The 16,679-nt window shown below is 35.9% G+C and overlaps 1 protein-coding gene and 1 pseudogene across 1 annotated transcript; one reads left to right on the forward strand and one right to left on the reverse strand.

The window, feature by feature from the left end:
• Positions 1 to 8,394: 8,394 nt before the first annotated feature.
• Positions 8,395 to 9,483, reverse strand: LOC121223437 (putative disease resistance protein At5g05400; annotated as a pseudogene).
• Positions 9,484 to 14,230: 4,747 nt separating this feature from the next.
• LOC107890312 (indole-3-acetic acid-amido synthetase GH3.17) lies at positions 14,231 to 16,460 on the forward strand. Its single transcript, XM_016814780.2, has 4 exons — positions 14,231 to 14,568; positions 14,690 to 14,791; positions 14,945 to 15,744; positions 15,817 to 16,460. The coding sequence occupies exons 1-4, from the start codon at positions 14,273 to 14,275 to the stop codon at positions 16,371 to 16,373; spliced, it is 1,755 nt and encodes a 584-aa protein (XP_016670269.2). The 5' UTR covers positions 14,231 to 14,272; the 3' UTR covers positions 16,374 to 16,460.
• Positions 16,461 to 16,679: the final 219 nt, after the last annotated feature.

The raw sequence follows: 16,679 nt of genomic DNA on the forward strand, positions 1-16,679 counted from the left end.
GAAACCTTTGCACTAGTGGCCAGGCTAGATACCATCAGACTGCTAGTTGCCTTAGCAGCACAAAAGCAGTGGTTGATACACCAACTTGATGTAAAATCAGCATTTCTCAATCGATTCCTTGAAGAGGAGATTTATGTGGAGCAACCTCAAGGCTTCAAGGTACCTGGCAAGGAAGAAATGGTGTACAAGCTTAACAAAGCCTTGTATGGCTTGAAACAGGCTCCAAGAGCCTGGTATAGCAGAATAGATGGTTATCTGACCAGTCTGGGATTTGAAAGAAGTCTCAGCGAACCAACTCTGTATGTTAAATTGACTAGTGCTGAAACTCAGCTCATTGTCTCAATATATGTCGATGACTTATTGGTGACAGGAGGAGATCGAGAGATGCTAAGCAGCTTTAAAGCCAAAATGCAACAACACTTTGAGATGTCAGACTTGGGATTGATGTCTTATTTCTTAGGTATGGAAGTAACTCAAGCTAAAACAGGAATTTGGCTAAGTCAAAAGACCTTTGCTATGAAGGTTCTCAACAAATTCTCAATGGAGAATTGAGAAAAACTATCGAGCCAAGATAAGCATGAAAAGGTTTGTGAAATAACCTATCGAAGTCTAGTTGGATGTTTGTTGTATTTGACTGCTACTAGACCTGACATAATGTATGCTGTAAGCCTACTCTCGAGGTTCATGCATTGCTCAAATGAAAGTCACTTTAGAGCTGCAAAAAGAGTTCTAAGATATATCAAGGGAACCTTGTCCTATGGAATGCAGTTTACCAAGGCTGAGAACTTGAAGCTGGTTGGCTATTGTGACAGTGATTGGGCTGGTTATTTGGATGACATGAAGAGTACTACAGGTTATGCATTCAACCTAGGCGCCGCAATGGTTTGCTGGAGCTCAAAGAAGTAGGGAGTAGTGGCTCAATCGACTGCAGAAGCAGAATATGTGGTTGCTGCTGCAGCAGTCAATCAAGCCATATGGCTTAGAAAAATTTTGAAAGATGTTAACCATGAACAAAATGAAGCAACAGAGATAATGTGTGATAACCAATCTACTGTTGCAATTGCAAAGAACCCTGTTTTTCATGGGAGGACCAAGCATTTCAATATCAAGCTTCATGCAGTTCGAGAAATGGAGCAAGCTCGTGTTATTAAACTGGTTCATTGCAGTTCTGAAGAGTAAATTGCTGACATTTTAACACAGGCACTCAGTGTTTCAAAGTTTCAATATCTGAGAGCTAAGATGGAAGTTTGCAACATGCTAACCAAGGAGGAGTGTTGAAGCAATGGTCAGCATGCAGCAACCAAAATAGTCGAGGCCATCACATGCAGAAGCAGCTAGTTTATCAAGCCAGCAAGCATGTTTTCGTTTTATTTTGTATTTTAAGTTGATGTAATGTAACTTAGTTGAATTTCAACTATGTTAGGTTTATGTTTGATGTAAAATTGATGGTGATTGAGCTGATAAATCAGCTTTGTTTATTTGTACAAGTCAATTAGCTCAAGTTACCAAGTTGCTTAGTGGTAGTAGGTTGGGATTAGGTTAACCTACTGTTTTGTCAAGTTGTAAACTTGTTTATGTATTGGCTTTATGCCATTTTCAGTTTTTTGAATGAATTCAACAAGTTTTCATCCATATGCTCTCTATTTTAGCTTTGCTTTAAATTTGTTTTCTTTTTTCTGCTTTGTTTCTGCCGCAAGTCACGATTCTTGTTCGGCAAGCTTTCTGTTGAACCTTGTTGTTTGTTGCACTTAGCTCCAACAGACTCGAGTGTTTGAAGCAGATGGCATTTGGATGAAAATACAGCCTCCAACTCATTACAAGTCTCAACTACAATTTTCTTCAGATCAGTTGCATCCCTCAATCAAATATCGCTTAAACTTTTCACACCCTTACACCAGCTTAGACGTAATTGCTCAATATCATAAGAAAGTACAACTGCATCTCCAAAATTGATTTCAATACCATCAAATTTGACCAATTTCATAGAATTTGATCCTATCGGGTATAACATATCATTGTTCCGAGGGTACACCACAATGAAGTATGCATAAAGCATTTTTCTATGAGTTGCATACGTGCTCAAGTCACCCACGTTACTGAACCAGCCTTCAAAAACCTCTAACTTGTTCAATTCTCTCATCTCTTTTGTGTTATTTAATTTTGAATGTATTACCAAATATTGAAGCCGACATAATTTTGACAACAGTCTAGTAGGGATCTTTTTTAAGCGCCAGGTACATCCAAGAGTGAGATATCTAAGATTCACCAGCATTTCCAAACCTTGAGGGATTTATTTGATTGCAGTACTTTAAAGATTCAGTTTTTTCAAAGCTTGAAGCTTCAATACAGAAGGAAAACTCTCTAATTCGAAACAAAAATTAAGCAACAATACCTCGAGTTTCTCCAAACTAGAAATAGAGTTATGCAAACTCTTAAAAAGGTTATAAGAAAGATCAAGAATCTTAAGGTTCGGAAAGTGCTCAAAGAAAGATTCTTGGATTTCTATCAATGAATTATGTGAGAGCAACAATGTTGTGAGTTTTGAGAATTTTGGAAACTTTATAGTTTGAGGAATTATTGAGATGAAATTGTGCATTAAGGAAATCTTCTCCAAATCTTCACTCCATTCTTCCCCGTTTGGTAACTCTTTTGACTGCATACGAGCTTTTACCATAAATCATTTCCATGTTATATACAATGCCATATCCTTAACAACATCATGCATATGCATATTATTCTTATAAATAGAAGGGGAACCATGATAATCCCTCTCAACCCTTTCTAGCAAATAATTTTCTTCAAGATTCTGCAAGATGGAATAACCACTACTCTCCATCAATTTTCTACTTTCCATTTCATCTACAATCCCTTCTTCCATCCAATGTTCAATTAACTCAATTTTTTCGATTTTGTAATCTTCAAAATATAATGCACAATACAAAAAACATTCTCGGTCTCTTTGTTTAAGACACTCATAGTTGAATTTCAAGCATCCATGCACCTTATCTTCCATATTGCGGATGTTTCTGATGTATCCTCTCAATTCGTCTATAGCATTTTCCCACACACAAGGATCGGTTACTCCCCTCATACAACCAACTAGTGTGACAATTGCAAGAGGAAGTCCATCACATTCCCTCACAACAAGTTTCATAAACGATTCTAAAGTTGGATTAGTCAACATGTATTGGAACCCACCCATTGTTTGAAAAGTCAAAAAGGGTGGGCACCGAAAGTAGAAAGTAAAATTGGTTGGCAAGTTGGGTTAAAAGTTGGCATGGGATAATTGCAATTTTGGTCCCTAATTGTATAGGGACATTGCAAGTTGATCCTTGAACCTCAACTATAAATAGGCCTAACCATTTCTTACTTTCTTCATCCCACACTTGCCATTCTCTACTTAAGGCAATTGTTCTCTCTCCCTATTTGTAAACTTTCACTTGTATTTTTGGAGTGAAATATATTTGGTAGTGCCCGAGGACGTAGGCAAAATTTGCTGAACCTCGTTAAAATTCTAGTGTTCTTTATTTTTTGTTCTGTATATTTTGCAAGTGTCACTGTAGTGATTTATTGTGCTATTAAATTACGATAGAGGGATATTCTGGCTAGGAAAGATCTGGTATGTAAGCGATCCTCGTGATCCACCTCTCTTTCTTGGGAATTGAACTTAGTGTGATTTTTCAGTACAATAATTTTACTCTTTCACACGCTTCCGTGCAACAATTAGTACCAGAGCCAGGTTCGTACTTGGGGAATACGACCGTTTACAGTACTATTCACGTATACGGCACTATTCACGTATACAGTACTATTCACGTATACAGCACTATTCACGTATACGGTACTGTTCACGTATACAGTAGTTGGGATTGAGGAGAAAAATGGCAGCAGCATCGTCATCAGCAAGGACTACTGTGACAAATGCAAAATTTGAAGTAGAGAAATTTGACAGTACCAATAATTTTGGTATGTGGCAATGTGAGATCCTGGATGTCTTATGTCAGCAAGAGCTAGATATAGCCCTTGAAGAAAAACCTGACAAGATGGATGACAAGGAGTGGGCCAAGATCAATAGACAGGCGTGTGGTACAATCCGCCTATGTTTGGCCAAAGAGCAGAAGTACTCTGTCATGAGGGAGACATCAGCGAAGAAGTTATGGGATACACTGGAAGAAAAGTTTCTAACGAAAAGTCTTGAAAATAGGCTTTATATGAAAAAGAAACTTTATCGATTCACGTATGCACCCGGTATGTCGATGAATGACTATGTGAACTCATTCAATAAAATTTTAGCAGACTTGCTAAATTTGGATGAGAAATTTGAAGATGAAGACAAGGCATTATTGTTGTTGAATTCCCTTCCTGATGAATATGATCATCTTACCACCACATTGCTTCATGGGAAGGACACGATCACATTTGATGCAGTCTGTAGTGCGTTGTATAGATCTGAGACTCGAAAGAAAGATAAAAGAGATCACAGAGATACAACCGCAGAAGTCTTAACAGTAAGAGGTCGTTCACACAACAGCAAATCTGGTAGAAGGGGAAAGTCCAAAGGGAGACCCGCCAAAGATGAATGTGCCTTTTGCCGTGAAAAAGGGCATTGGAAAAAGAATTGTCCTAAGCTACAAAAGGGCAAGGCTATTTCTAATGCATGTGTAGCGGAGCATGATGAGGAGTCAGACTTTAGCTTGGTTGGCATGGCAATGGCATGTCAAACGGATGAGTGGATTTTGGATTCAGGATGTACTTACCATATGTGTCCTAATAACGACTGGTTTTCTAGTCTTAAAGAGCTAGAAGGTGGAATTGTTCTTATGGGCAATGATAGTGCTTGTAAGACAATGGGAGTGGGTACAGTCCAATTGAAGAATCACGACGGCTCAATCCAAGTCTTGACAGATGTTCGCTACGTACCTAGCCTGAAGAAAAATCTCATCTCATTAGGTGCCCTAGAATCTAAAGGGCTCACAATCACTTTGAGAGATGGATTACTAAAAGTAGTAGCTGGGCAACTGACGGTGATGAAAGGCACAAGAAGAAATAACTTGTATTTTTTAAATGGAAGTACAGTTATTGGATCAACATCAACAGTTTCTACAAAAGATGTAGATTCAGAGGCTACCAGATTATGGCATATGCGATTGGGACATGCTGGTGAAAAAGCTTTGCAGACATTGGTGAAGCAAGGCTTATTGAAAGGTGCAAATTCTTGCAAAATGGAATTCTGTGAACATTGTGTTCTGGGCAAGCAGAAGAGGGTAAAATTTGGTCCAGCAATTCACAATACGAAAGGAATTCTGGACTACGTTCACAGTGATGTGTGGGGACCTACCAAAGTAGCTTCTTTGGGAGGTATGCACTATTTTGTTACTTTTGTTGATGATTATTCAAGAAAAGTATGGGTGTATCTAATGAAAAGAAAAAGTGAAGTTTTGGATGCATTTCTGAAATGGAAGAAGATGGTGGAGACTCAGACTGGTCGAAAGGTCAAACGACTTCGATTAGATAATGGTACTGAGTACAAAAACGATCCATTTCTACAAGTATGCCAAGATGAGGGCATTGTGCGACACTTCACTGTTCGGGATACACCACAGCAAAATGGGGTGGCAGAACGAATGAATCTAACTATACTGGAGAAAGTTCGATGTATGTTGTCCAATGCTGGATTGGGCAAAGAATTTTGGGCTGAGGCAGTTACATATGCGTGCCATCTAATTAACCGTTTGCATCAGCTGCAATAAATGGAAAAACTCCTATGGAGATGTGGACTGGTAAATCTGCTACTGATTATGATTCTTTGCATGTATTTGGTTCCACTGCATATTATCATGTAAAAGAATCTAAGTTAGACCCAAGAGCAAAGAAAGCATTATTCTTGGGTATAACTGATGGAGTAAAAGGATATCGTCTCTAGTGTCCTGATACAAGGAAGATTGTTTTCAGTAGAGATGTGACTTTTGATGAATCAACCATGTTGAAGTACAAGGATTCACAAAAGGATGACAAAATCAGTAGTACTTTGCAGCAGGTGGAGCTTGAAAAGGTTAACGATGATCCAGCTAATATTGAAGGGACAAATGATGAAGAGGTTTCTACCCAAGAACCTCTACAGCAACAAGATTCAATTGCATATAGAAGGCCAAGAAGATAGATTCGTAAGCCTGCTCGCTTTGATGATATAGTGGCCTATGCACTTCCAATTACAGATGATGATGTTCCTTCTACTTACACAGAAGTAATAAGTAACCCTGATGGTGTAAAGTGGAAGCAAGCAATGAATGAAGAAATGCAGTCTCTTCATAAAAATAAGACCTGGGAGTTGGTGACACTACCTAAGGGAAAGAAGGCAATTGGATGCAAATGGGTATATGCAAAGAAGGAAGGATTTCCTGATAAAAATGAAATTCGATACAAGGCTAGATTAGTAGCAAAGGGTTACGCTCAGAAAGAAGGAATAGACTACAATGAAGTGTTTTCTCCAGTTGTGAAGCATTCGTCTATTCGGATTTTGCTAGCCTTGGTTGCGCAATATGATCTTGAACTAGTTCAGCTTGATGTGAAGACCGCGTTTTTACACGGTGATTTGGAAGAGGAAATCTATATGACTCAGCCAGATGGATTCAAGGTTGCTGGAAAAGAAAATTGGGTTTGCAAACTGACAAAGTCGCTTTATGGATTGAAGCAATCTCCGAGGCAGTGGTACAAGCGATTTGATCAGTTCATGAAAGGGCAAAGGTACACAAGAAGTAAATTTGATCATTGCGTGTATTTTCAGAAGCTACAAGAAGGAACTTTCATATACTTGCTCTTATATGTTGATGATATGCTAATAGCATCTAAGAGCAAAGTTGAGATTGAAAGATTGAAGACTCAACTCAATCTCGAGTTTGAGATGAAAGATCTAGGAGAAGCTAAAAAGATTCTCGGCATGGAAATATGGAGAGATAGAGCTCATGATAGAGTTAGCTTGTCTCAGAAGCAGTATTTGAAAAAGGTACTACAGCAGTTTGGCATGAACGAGCAGACAAAACCTATAAGTACCCCGTTGGCTTCTCATTTCAAGCTTTCTGCACAACTATATCCTTCGACGAATACGGAACGAGAATACATGTTGCAAGTTCCGTATTCTAATGCAGTGGGTAGCTTGATGTATGCAATGGTGTGTACAAGACCCGACATTTCACAGGCAGTTAGTATAGTGAGCAGGTATATGCATAATCCTGGAAAAGGACATTGGCAAGCTGTGAAATGGATTCTACGGTATATTCAGAAGACCGTGGATGTTGGATTACTGTTCAAGCAGGATAATACACTTGGTAAAGGTGTTATTGGGTACGTTGATTCTGACTATGCCGGTGATTTGGACAAGCGAAGATCAACCACCGGTTATGTGTTTACACTTGCTGGAGGACCAATAAGTTGGAAGTCTACACTACAGTCTACAGTTGCATTGTCAACCACAGAAGCCGAGTACATGGCTGTAACAGAGGCTGTAAAGGAGGCTATTTGGTTACAAGGTATGGCTAAACCTTGGGGTTGGTTCAGGAGCATATTAACGTGTATTGTGATAGTCAAAGTGCTATTCATTTAGCAAAGAATCAAGTCTATCATGCACGTACAAAACATATCGACGTACGATTCCATTTTGTGTGGGAAATTATTGAAGAGGGGAAAATTTGTCTTCAGAAGATCAAGATTGCAGATAATCCCGCAGATATGATGACCAAGGTGGTAACAGCAACCAAGTTCGAACATTGTTTGAACTTGATTAATATCCTGCAAGTTTAACAGTTGAAGAAGGCACTATCAAGTATTGTTGTCAAAGGCAGAAAGAATTGTGTGAAGATAAGATTATCCTAATCAAATCTTCAAGGTGGAGATTATTGGAACCCACCCATTGTTTGAAAAGTCAAAAAGGGTGGGCACCGAAAGTAGAAAGTAAAATTGGTTGGCAAGTTGGGTTAAAAGTTGGCATGGGATAATTGCAAATTTTGGTCCCTAATTGTATAGGGACATTGTAAGTTGATCCTTGAACCTCAACTATAAATAGGCCTAACCATTTCTTACTTTCTTCATCCCACACTTGCCATTCTCTACTTAAGGCAATTGTTCTCTCTCCCTATTTGTAAACTTTCACTTGTATTTTTGGAGTGAAATATATTTGGTAGTGCCCGAGGACGTAGGCAAAATTTGCTGAACCTCGTTAAAATTCTAGTGTTCTTTATTTTTTGTTCTGCATATTTTGCAAGTGTCATTGTAGTGATTTATTGTGCTATTAAATTACGATAGAGGGATATTCTGGCTAGGAAAGATCTGGTATGTAAGCGATCCTCGTGATCCACCTCTTTTTCCTGGGAATTGAACTTAGTGTGATTTTTCAGTACAATAATTTTACTCTTTCACACGCTTCCGCGCAACAACATGTCGCGTCTAACTTTGCTTAAAAATAAGTTAATGGCCTCCTCTATAGGAAGATAAGGCATTCGAACTTTCTTAAACTCCATTGATCGAACAATACTTTCTAAAAGTGCTGTCAACACTAATTTGCATCCATTTTTTGATGTTGGCTTAAGAATTCCAACGTCCTCAAGAGAAAAGCTTTTCCATACATCATCCAATATCAGCACATGTCTCCCCTATCTTCTCAAAATTTCTGATACCTTCCCTGCACGGATGATTGTATCTTCATCATCTAAAAAGTTTCTTTCCAATTGACTTGCTATGTTCTTCTGTAGCCTTAGAATATCCAATTCTTTGGATACAGTTAACCAAATCAGTTTTCTAAATTTGCTTTCTTTCAACAACCTATTATGGACACCCTTCATAATGGTTGTTTTCCCAATTCTGCCCATCCCCCACACTCCAATCATTCCAGCATCATCTCCCATTAAAGACTGATAAATTTCTTCTCTAACATTAGCTGTACCTACTAATTTTGTTGTAGATAGGTTAACCGCTATGGTAGAAGGATCATTAACTAGCAAGATTTCGGGAAAATGACCTTCAGCATGCACTTCCTTCATTGCCTGAGTCGATTCATCAAGTTGTTTCCCCAAGCAAGAACGAAAGAGATATTTTCCTTTACTAACTTTGTCTTCAACATGTTGAGCATGAGCAAGCTTTTCCTCTACCTTTTTGATCCATTCTAACTCCTTGCTTTGGCTTTTTTCCAAAGTGATGCTCGTTTTACAATTGCTGTTGAATATCTGCCTCCTTAGCACGCAAGTCAGCTTGTGCTCGTTTGAAATCCCGACATATTCAGCAAATTCCCGTTGGTATTTCAGATATTTGCTAGCTTTACTGCCAATGAACTTAAAAACATCAAGAATTGTCCCAACAAGTTCAGCCATTAAAAAGCTCTAGTTTTCCCTGCATCAAATTTAACATATTGATGATCAAGTTTAAGAATTTTTCTAAAAAAATCAAACTATAGTTATAATAATACAAAGATAGTTAAGCTTGTTTAACTGGTTAAATCCTGTAGCTATATCCAAAATTTGTAAATCCTCCAAATAAAATTCAACATGAGGTCAGGAACGCACCACAGTTCTGGTTATTGCCACCATAGGCCCCAACCATTGGATCTAGTCATCAACTGCTAGATCTTTCTTTACACACACATTAGTGCAGCACTTAATAACATAATATGAGATCCACATAAAATGATTACATTAAATGATATAGATAAAACATATAAGCTCTGGGTGTATATATGTGCATCAAAACAACTTGTTTTAACAGTTTTTGGTGGTTTTAGATGTAATATTAGAAGAACAAAGACAGCACAAAAAGCAGAGTATAGGGTGTGTGTTAGGGGCAGTCTCTTGAAGCTTACTTGAATCTGACAGCTTGGAATAAAGCTGTAAATGTAGAGGCCAGCTCTTTCTTTTCCTCTTCAAGAGATCCAACTAAACAAGGAATGAAAACCCTTTGCTTAACAACAGTTGAAAATCAGCAATGCCAACAACAATCTTCAGTACTGTTCTTCGTTAACCTTTTATTTTTTTTTTGAGTCAATGGTCCAATAATGGGGGCAAAGGGGTCCAATCTTTGGTAAAATAATGCGTTGTAGCTGGCTGATCAACAATGGATTCAATTCTCAAGGAAATAAATTTCTTGGATTTATTAAACAAATACTACAACTTACCATAAGATAATGACAAAGGCAAGCGTGCCTTCTACATGCCAAAAAGCTCCATGTGCCACAATTTTTTTTTTTAATGTTTGTGACCATGAAAAACCCAAATAAAATGTACAAACAATACATTATACAATTTCTTAAGTTAATGGTGGTGTTCGAGTTTGCTTAATTATGTTACTTGACTCTTTATTTCTTTTACAGTATTCATGTTTCATATATATTTAGATATAGATACATATCAGCTTACTTTGTTCATTGAGTGCAGCTATATAGAATCCGCCATGATCAAGCTTGGTAAAATGTGAAGGAACATGTATGAAGAAACAAAGAAAAAGAGAAAAAAAAACCTATCATATTGCAAGCAATGGAGTCGTTATCTCAGTATATCCAGCATCAATCCAGCTAAGAACACAAGAATCTAAAAAGCAGAACATTTGAACATAAGGAGAAGAAAAAAAAACACAAAGATGAGCTTTGTTGCTAAATTCACTAGGCAATTTTAGACATAATATAGAAACAGGATACGGACATTACATATTTCAATAAACACAAAATGCCAAGTTTAATATCACATCAACATTTAGGATTTTGAGACATTAAATCATTTATGTTGTGGATTTATACTTACATGGTTTACATGAAAATAAAGAACACGGGATGCTACATACATACAAAGATTTCCAAGTTTACTATTCAAGTTATATGAAAAAAGGATGAACTAAAGAACAAGATTTTGAAACACTCACCAAACTGTTGCTGAAGAGGGAAGGCCAATTTCAAGTTCCCGAAGATGTAGTGAAATTATTCAAGAGAGAATCTTCTTCATATTGAAACTGAAGCTGCCTTGGCTGCTCATTTGAAACCAAGACTTGTCTTATTCACCAAAGAGTACACCATCCCAAAATGAATGCCCAATGGAACCAAAGACAATAAAAGAAATGCCAATGTCAGTAATGAAGTGCTCCTTTTTATCTACCAGAACCTGAAGAAGGGCTCCAAAAGAATCTTGGCATCATGTTAAACTTTGGCCTGCAATGCAACATGGAACCAGCAGCAAGCTCACAACAAGACCAGCAACAGCAAAGCAGCTTGAAGTGCAGCATTGGAGCTGAACCGAATGTAACAGTTGCTTTGTCCATTTTGTTTCAATGTAATTTTGTTTAGTTTACTTGTGACTTGTGCAAGTTAGTAGGATTAGTTTATGATGTAATGGCTGATATGTCAGCCTATTTTGTGTGTAATTTAAGTTAGCAATTAGTCAAATTATAGTGGGAGCAGTTAAGTGTTTAGGTAACTGTCCAATTAACTTTGTAACCTCAATATATTTCAAATTTGAATGAAAAATCAGATGAATTCCTTCAGTTACAATTTGGCCATTGTTTTCATTCTATTTTTCTTTGATTTTCTTTGTTTTACTTTGCTGTTTATGTCTTTGATTTGCTGCCAATGTTCCAACACATCAGGATGATCCCATTCCACTGATTCCCACCGCTCCTTTGGCTTTAGATAACTACGAAGAGGGAGACCTGCAGATGTTCGGACATGATCAAGTTTGGGAAGATTAAGAGGCATTCTTTTTAGTGTCGGACAATTTAGTACCCAAATTTTTTCAAGGAATTCCAGCATTTTCAATCCAGCAATCTCTTCTCCTCTTATAGATGTTTCACCAACATTCAGGTATTGGAGGCGATTAAGTTTTGATAATATTCCACCAGGGATCCTATTTAGTTCTGAGTATCAGGTATTTGAGATTCAAATATTTTTTCATCCCATGAGGGAGTTTCTTGATATTTGTTGATTCAAGATTCAACACCTTTAAAACCCCCAAGTTTTGACAATGATGGCACATTTTCTAAATTTTGACGGTAAGCAAGCAATAATGCAGTGGGATTCTTCAAATTTGATACGGAACTTGGGAGATTCTCTATATATAGGATTTTCTGAAAGATCAAGAACCTTGAATCGATGCATATGCATAAAGAAGCCTTCTGCAATACTCTTAATATCGCAATCAGACGATCATCGGACATCTTGGCGGTGGTTTTTTCAAGGGATAAAGAACTTGTAACTCCCAATTCTTCATCAATGAAATCTTCTCTAGATCATTCTTCCATTCTTGCACATCGGGTGGATCCATTAATCTCATGCCAGCTTCTACCAAGAACCGAGGTGTTCCACCTGTGATATGTAATGCCATGTCCCTTACACGATCATGCATCTTTACACATTTTCTAGAGATCTATGCCTTGCTTATGAATTTGGTTGTTAAAAATGGCATAATATCATAACGATCCTGAAGTTTATAAAATATATGAATATAATCCCTGCACTTTAGAGTTATATATGAATTTGTGTGTTGGAATATTAGAATCTATCTTATTCAAACGGCTAACCACAAATCTCCAAAATGAATAGTTTTTATATACCGTAAAACGTATGATTATACAAAAAAAAAAAAAATCAAAATCAGATTCATTATTTAATATTTTTTGGTTATAAAAAAAATTTAAATTTCATTAATTTTCTACTAAAAATTTAAAATGAGATTATTTAGTATTTTTTATTATAAAATAGTATATTACCATTTTAAATATGTATAATTAATGACTTATTTGGTCCTCCAACTTTACAAAAAAAGTCACTTTATCCCTCTATTTATTTTTTTTTTGCCCTTAAACTTATATTATTTATCAAACCACGTGTATGCCACACTAATAATTATTTCTTTTAAAATTAAAAAAATCATTAAAAATATAAAGTTATTAAACAAAATAAAAATATTTAATAATGAAAATTATAATAATATCCTATAGTTTTTGAAATTTCTTTAAAAATATTAATTAATTGCTGACATGACATACATGTGAAATGTCAGTGAGATAACAAAAGAGGCAAAAATAAAAAAAATAAAAAAGGTTAAAATAAATTTCTTTTTTAAATTGAAAGGCCAAATATATCATCATGCCTTTCAAATATTAATTTTTTTATATTTTTTAATTAATTAAATAATATATTTTTATAATTTCAAATATATATATGTGCTAATTAAATGAGGATCGGTTTAATTTATACTAAAAGTAAAAAAAATTGATAGAATAAAATAACGCTTTAAAAATAAAGGTAAAGTACAAGAATATTCACTAAACTATTTGGTTTGTTTTATTATGATCACTCAACTATTAATTTTTTCATTTTAGTCACATACTATTTTATTTCATTAGTTGTCTAATAGAAATCTAATGTGGGCCTTGCTTTATTGGTCTATTAATAAATTTAACTCTTCAATGTTTACACATTTTATGAATTTGATCCTAAATCTAAAAAAAAGTTCAACAAATCTATCTCTTAATGTTTACAAGATTTGTCAATTTAGTCCTAATTATAAAAATGTCTTAAAAAAGAATAAAATATTTTAACAAAAATTATATTCGAAGTATTTTTGTTTTATTTATTTAAGATTTGCCTTTTCGTTGAATAAGGTGATGTAAGTTTTGTTGGACTAATTTGCCTTTTCGTTTTCATTTGATGGGACTTCAAGATTGTTGGTGGCACTAAAATTAGCCATAATGATGTCTATTTCAACCCAAATAATTTATTCCATCCAAAATACTAATACCAAAGTCTAACCGAAAAAGTTAAAGAAAATTCCAAGTCCAACCAGCAATTATGTGGATGATGGTGTTAGGTTTGGACGTTTATGTTCTCTTAATTTAACTTTTTATATAAATTAATAATTTGGGGGATGTCTTCTCCAAATCTTTTTAAATAACCTAACTTCGTCGCCATTAGCAAAGTGATGGAGGGAGGGCCTCATAAGAAGCAATCATTGAAATAACATATATAATAAGATTGAGAGGTAATAACCAATAAATATATTCTTTTAATATTTCTCTAATGGCAATAGGACATATATTACTTATATCTTGAATTGATATGTTCTTATCTAAATCTGAATTAAATATTTTAAATTTATTTATATAAATATATAAAATTATATTTTTATTATTTAAAAGTAGCGTATTATCTTATTAAATATTAATTTGTTCTTACATTTGTTTTCCCTTTCTTCGAGTTTTCCTCTCCGATATCTTCTTTGTTCTTCTCACTGTCCCAACAATTGTGATGGCTAGCGAGAAAGAAATAAAGGAAATATATGAAAATGGAATGAACATTTTGGAAGATTTAACCAACAATGTTCAGGAAATACAAGAACAAGTGTTGGAGGAGATACTGAAGAGAAATGCAGGAACAGAATATCTAAGCAGATTCTTCCCCAATGGCCAAGCTGACAACCAAAGCTTCAAAACAAATGTACCCATTATTACTTATGAAGATATCCAGCCTTACATCGATCGGATTGCTAACGGAGAGACCTCATCTATCCTTTTGGCTTATCGCATCATCCAGTTCCTCCTAAGGTACATATATATATATATATATATAGTCCAATTCTGGCATTCAAAATTAAACTTTGTTTCCTCTCTCTCTTGGAAAGAATTCCATAACTTTTCAAAGTAAACCATTTAATTTATGAAACAGCACTGGTACTTCTGGGGGGCAGCCGAAGTTGATACCTATGACAGCTGAAAGTTTTGAGAAAAGGATGTCCGATCTTCTTCTGTCTGACCTTGTGACCAGAAAGTAAGTACATTCAATCAGCTATCATTACAGTGAAGTACCAATAGCGGTCGTAACTCGATAATAATATCTTTTACTTCATGTTCTTTTTCTTTTCTTCAATATTCAACATAATCAAACAAATATGTAATTAACGTTTTTCCATTTTCTTGGCAGATGTTTTAGCGGCTCAGATGAAGGCAAATCGTTGTACCTATATTTTATCAAACCAGAGATGGAAACTCCATCTGGATTAAAAGCATCATTCTTCACAACTTTCTATTTCAAGACCGAAAGCTTCAAAAATGGCCTGGCTAAGTTTTGCACAAGTGCTATCGACACCATCTTATGTTTGGACAACAAGCAAAGTATGTTCTGCCAATTGCTTACCGGTTTACTACAGCGAGATGAGGTCGTACGGTTTGGTTCGACCTTTGCATCGGTTTTGGCAAGGACCATCAAGTTCTTAGAAGATTATTGGAGAGAATTATGTTCTAACATTAGAACAGGTTACCTCAGTGATTGGATTATTGACCCTGGTTGCAAAAATGCCATGTCATTGATCCTTACTAGGCCAAACCGCGAATTGGCTGATTCGATTCAACAAATATGTGAAGATAAATCATGGGAAGGGATCATTGTGAAACTTTGGCCTAAAATCAAATATATCCATTGCATCATTACCGGTTCCATGAGCCAATATGTTTCATTACTTGAATTTTATGGAGGAGGGATCCCTTTAGTTTCACCAATTTATAATTCTTCGGAATCTAGTTTTGGGATCAATTTAAAACCACTAAGCAAGCCCTTTGATGTCTCTTACACCTTTCTCCCAAATACGGCTTACTTTGAATTCCTCCCTGTGGGTAAAGATGGTGAAGGAAAGGCTCAAGAAACTTGGACTGACGACGAACCGGTCGATCTTGCGAATGTGAAGCTTGGTCGATATTACGAAGTTGTGGTCACTACTTTGGCTGGTAAGGTTTCTTTAACTCGGCCTCAAAGCTACTAGTGGTATGCACCTAAATGTGTTGTAATCGTCTTTCCAGGTCTATATCGATATACAGTCGGAGATGTTCTCAAGGTAACCGGATTCTATAATAAATCTCCTCAGTTTCAATTTGTGGAACGACGAAATGTGGTTTTGAGTATTGATGTGGACAAAACAACTGAAGAAGACCTTTCAAAAGCAATCATGAAAGCAAAACTCATCCTCGAACCACTCGGCATCATGTTAACAACATATAGTAGCTACGCCGACACCTCGTTGACACCAGGTCGATATGTATTATTTTGGGAGCTGAAGATGAAAGGCAGCAATGATTTACCAAAACTCGATGCAAAGATAATGGAACAATGCTGCTGTATGGTGGAAGAATCCTTTGATTTTACTTATAAATCACATAGGAAAGGTGGTGCAATTTCAGCTTTAGAGGTAAGGGTGGTTAAACACGGAACCTTCGATGAACTCATGGATTTCTATGTATCGAAGGGAGTTTCCGTTGCCCAGTACAAGCCACCTAGTTGCCTTAAATCTGAGGAAGCGGTAATGATATTAAATTCAGGGATGGTGGGGAAGTTTTTCAGCCCCAAAACTATGTTTTAAGCTGGATATTGCAGGTATGACTTGACAGTACTTAAAATGTTATTTTTTTGTTAGATTCAAAACAACCTTTGGATTAAATACTATTTATATTTGAATTAAATAATGGAATACAATTAAATTACATGCGTTAATAAATTTATGTTAAAACATATTGAATCAATCATTCAACAACTTAACCAATCATACTGGCGAATGCGCATAGCAAAACGATAATAATACTCCTGAATGCGTACAGCCATTTGCACATTAAACAATGGTAACAAAGAAAATACCTATATTCTTCGATATGTTGACTATGCATACATA

The sequence above is a fragment of the Gossypium hirsutum genome, chromosome D11 (assembly GCF_007990345.1).
Source record: "Gossypium hirsutum isolate 1008001.06 chromosome D11, Gossypium_hirsutum_v2.1, whole genome shotgun sequence".
NCBI classification, from domain to species: Eukaryota; Viridiplantae; Streptophyta; class Magnoliopsida; order Malvales; family Malvaceae; genus Gossypium; species Gossypium hirsutum.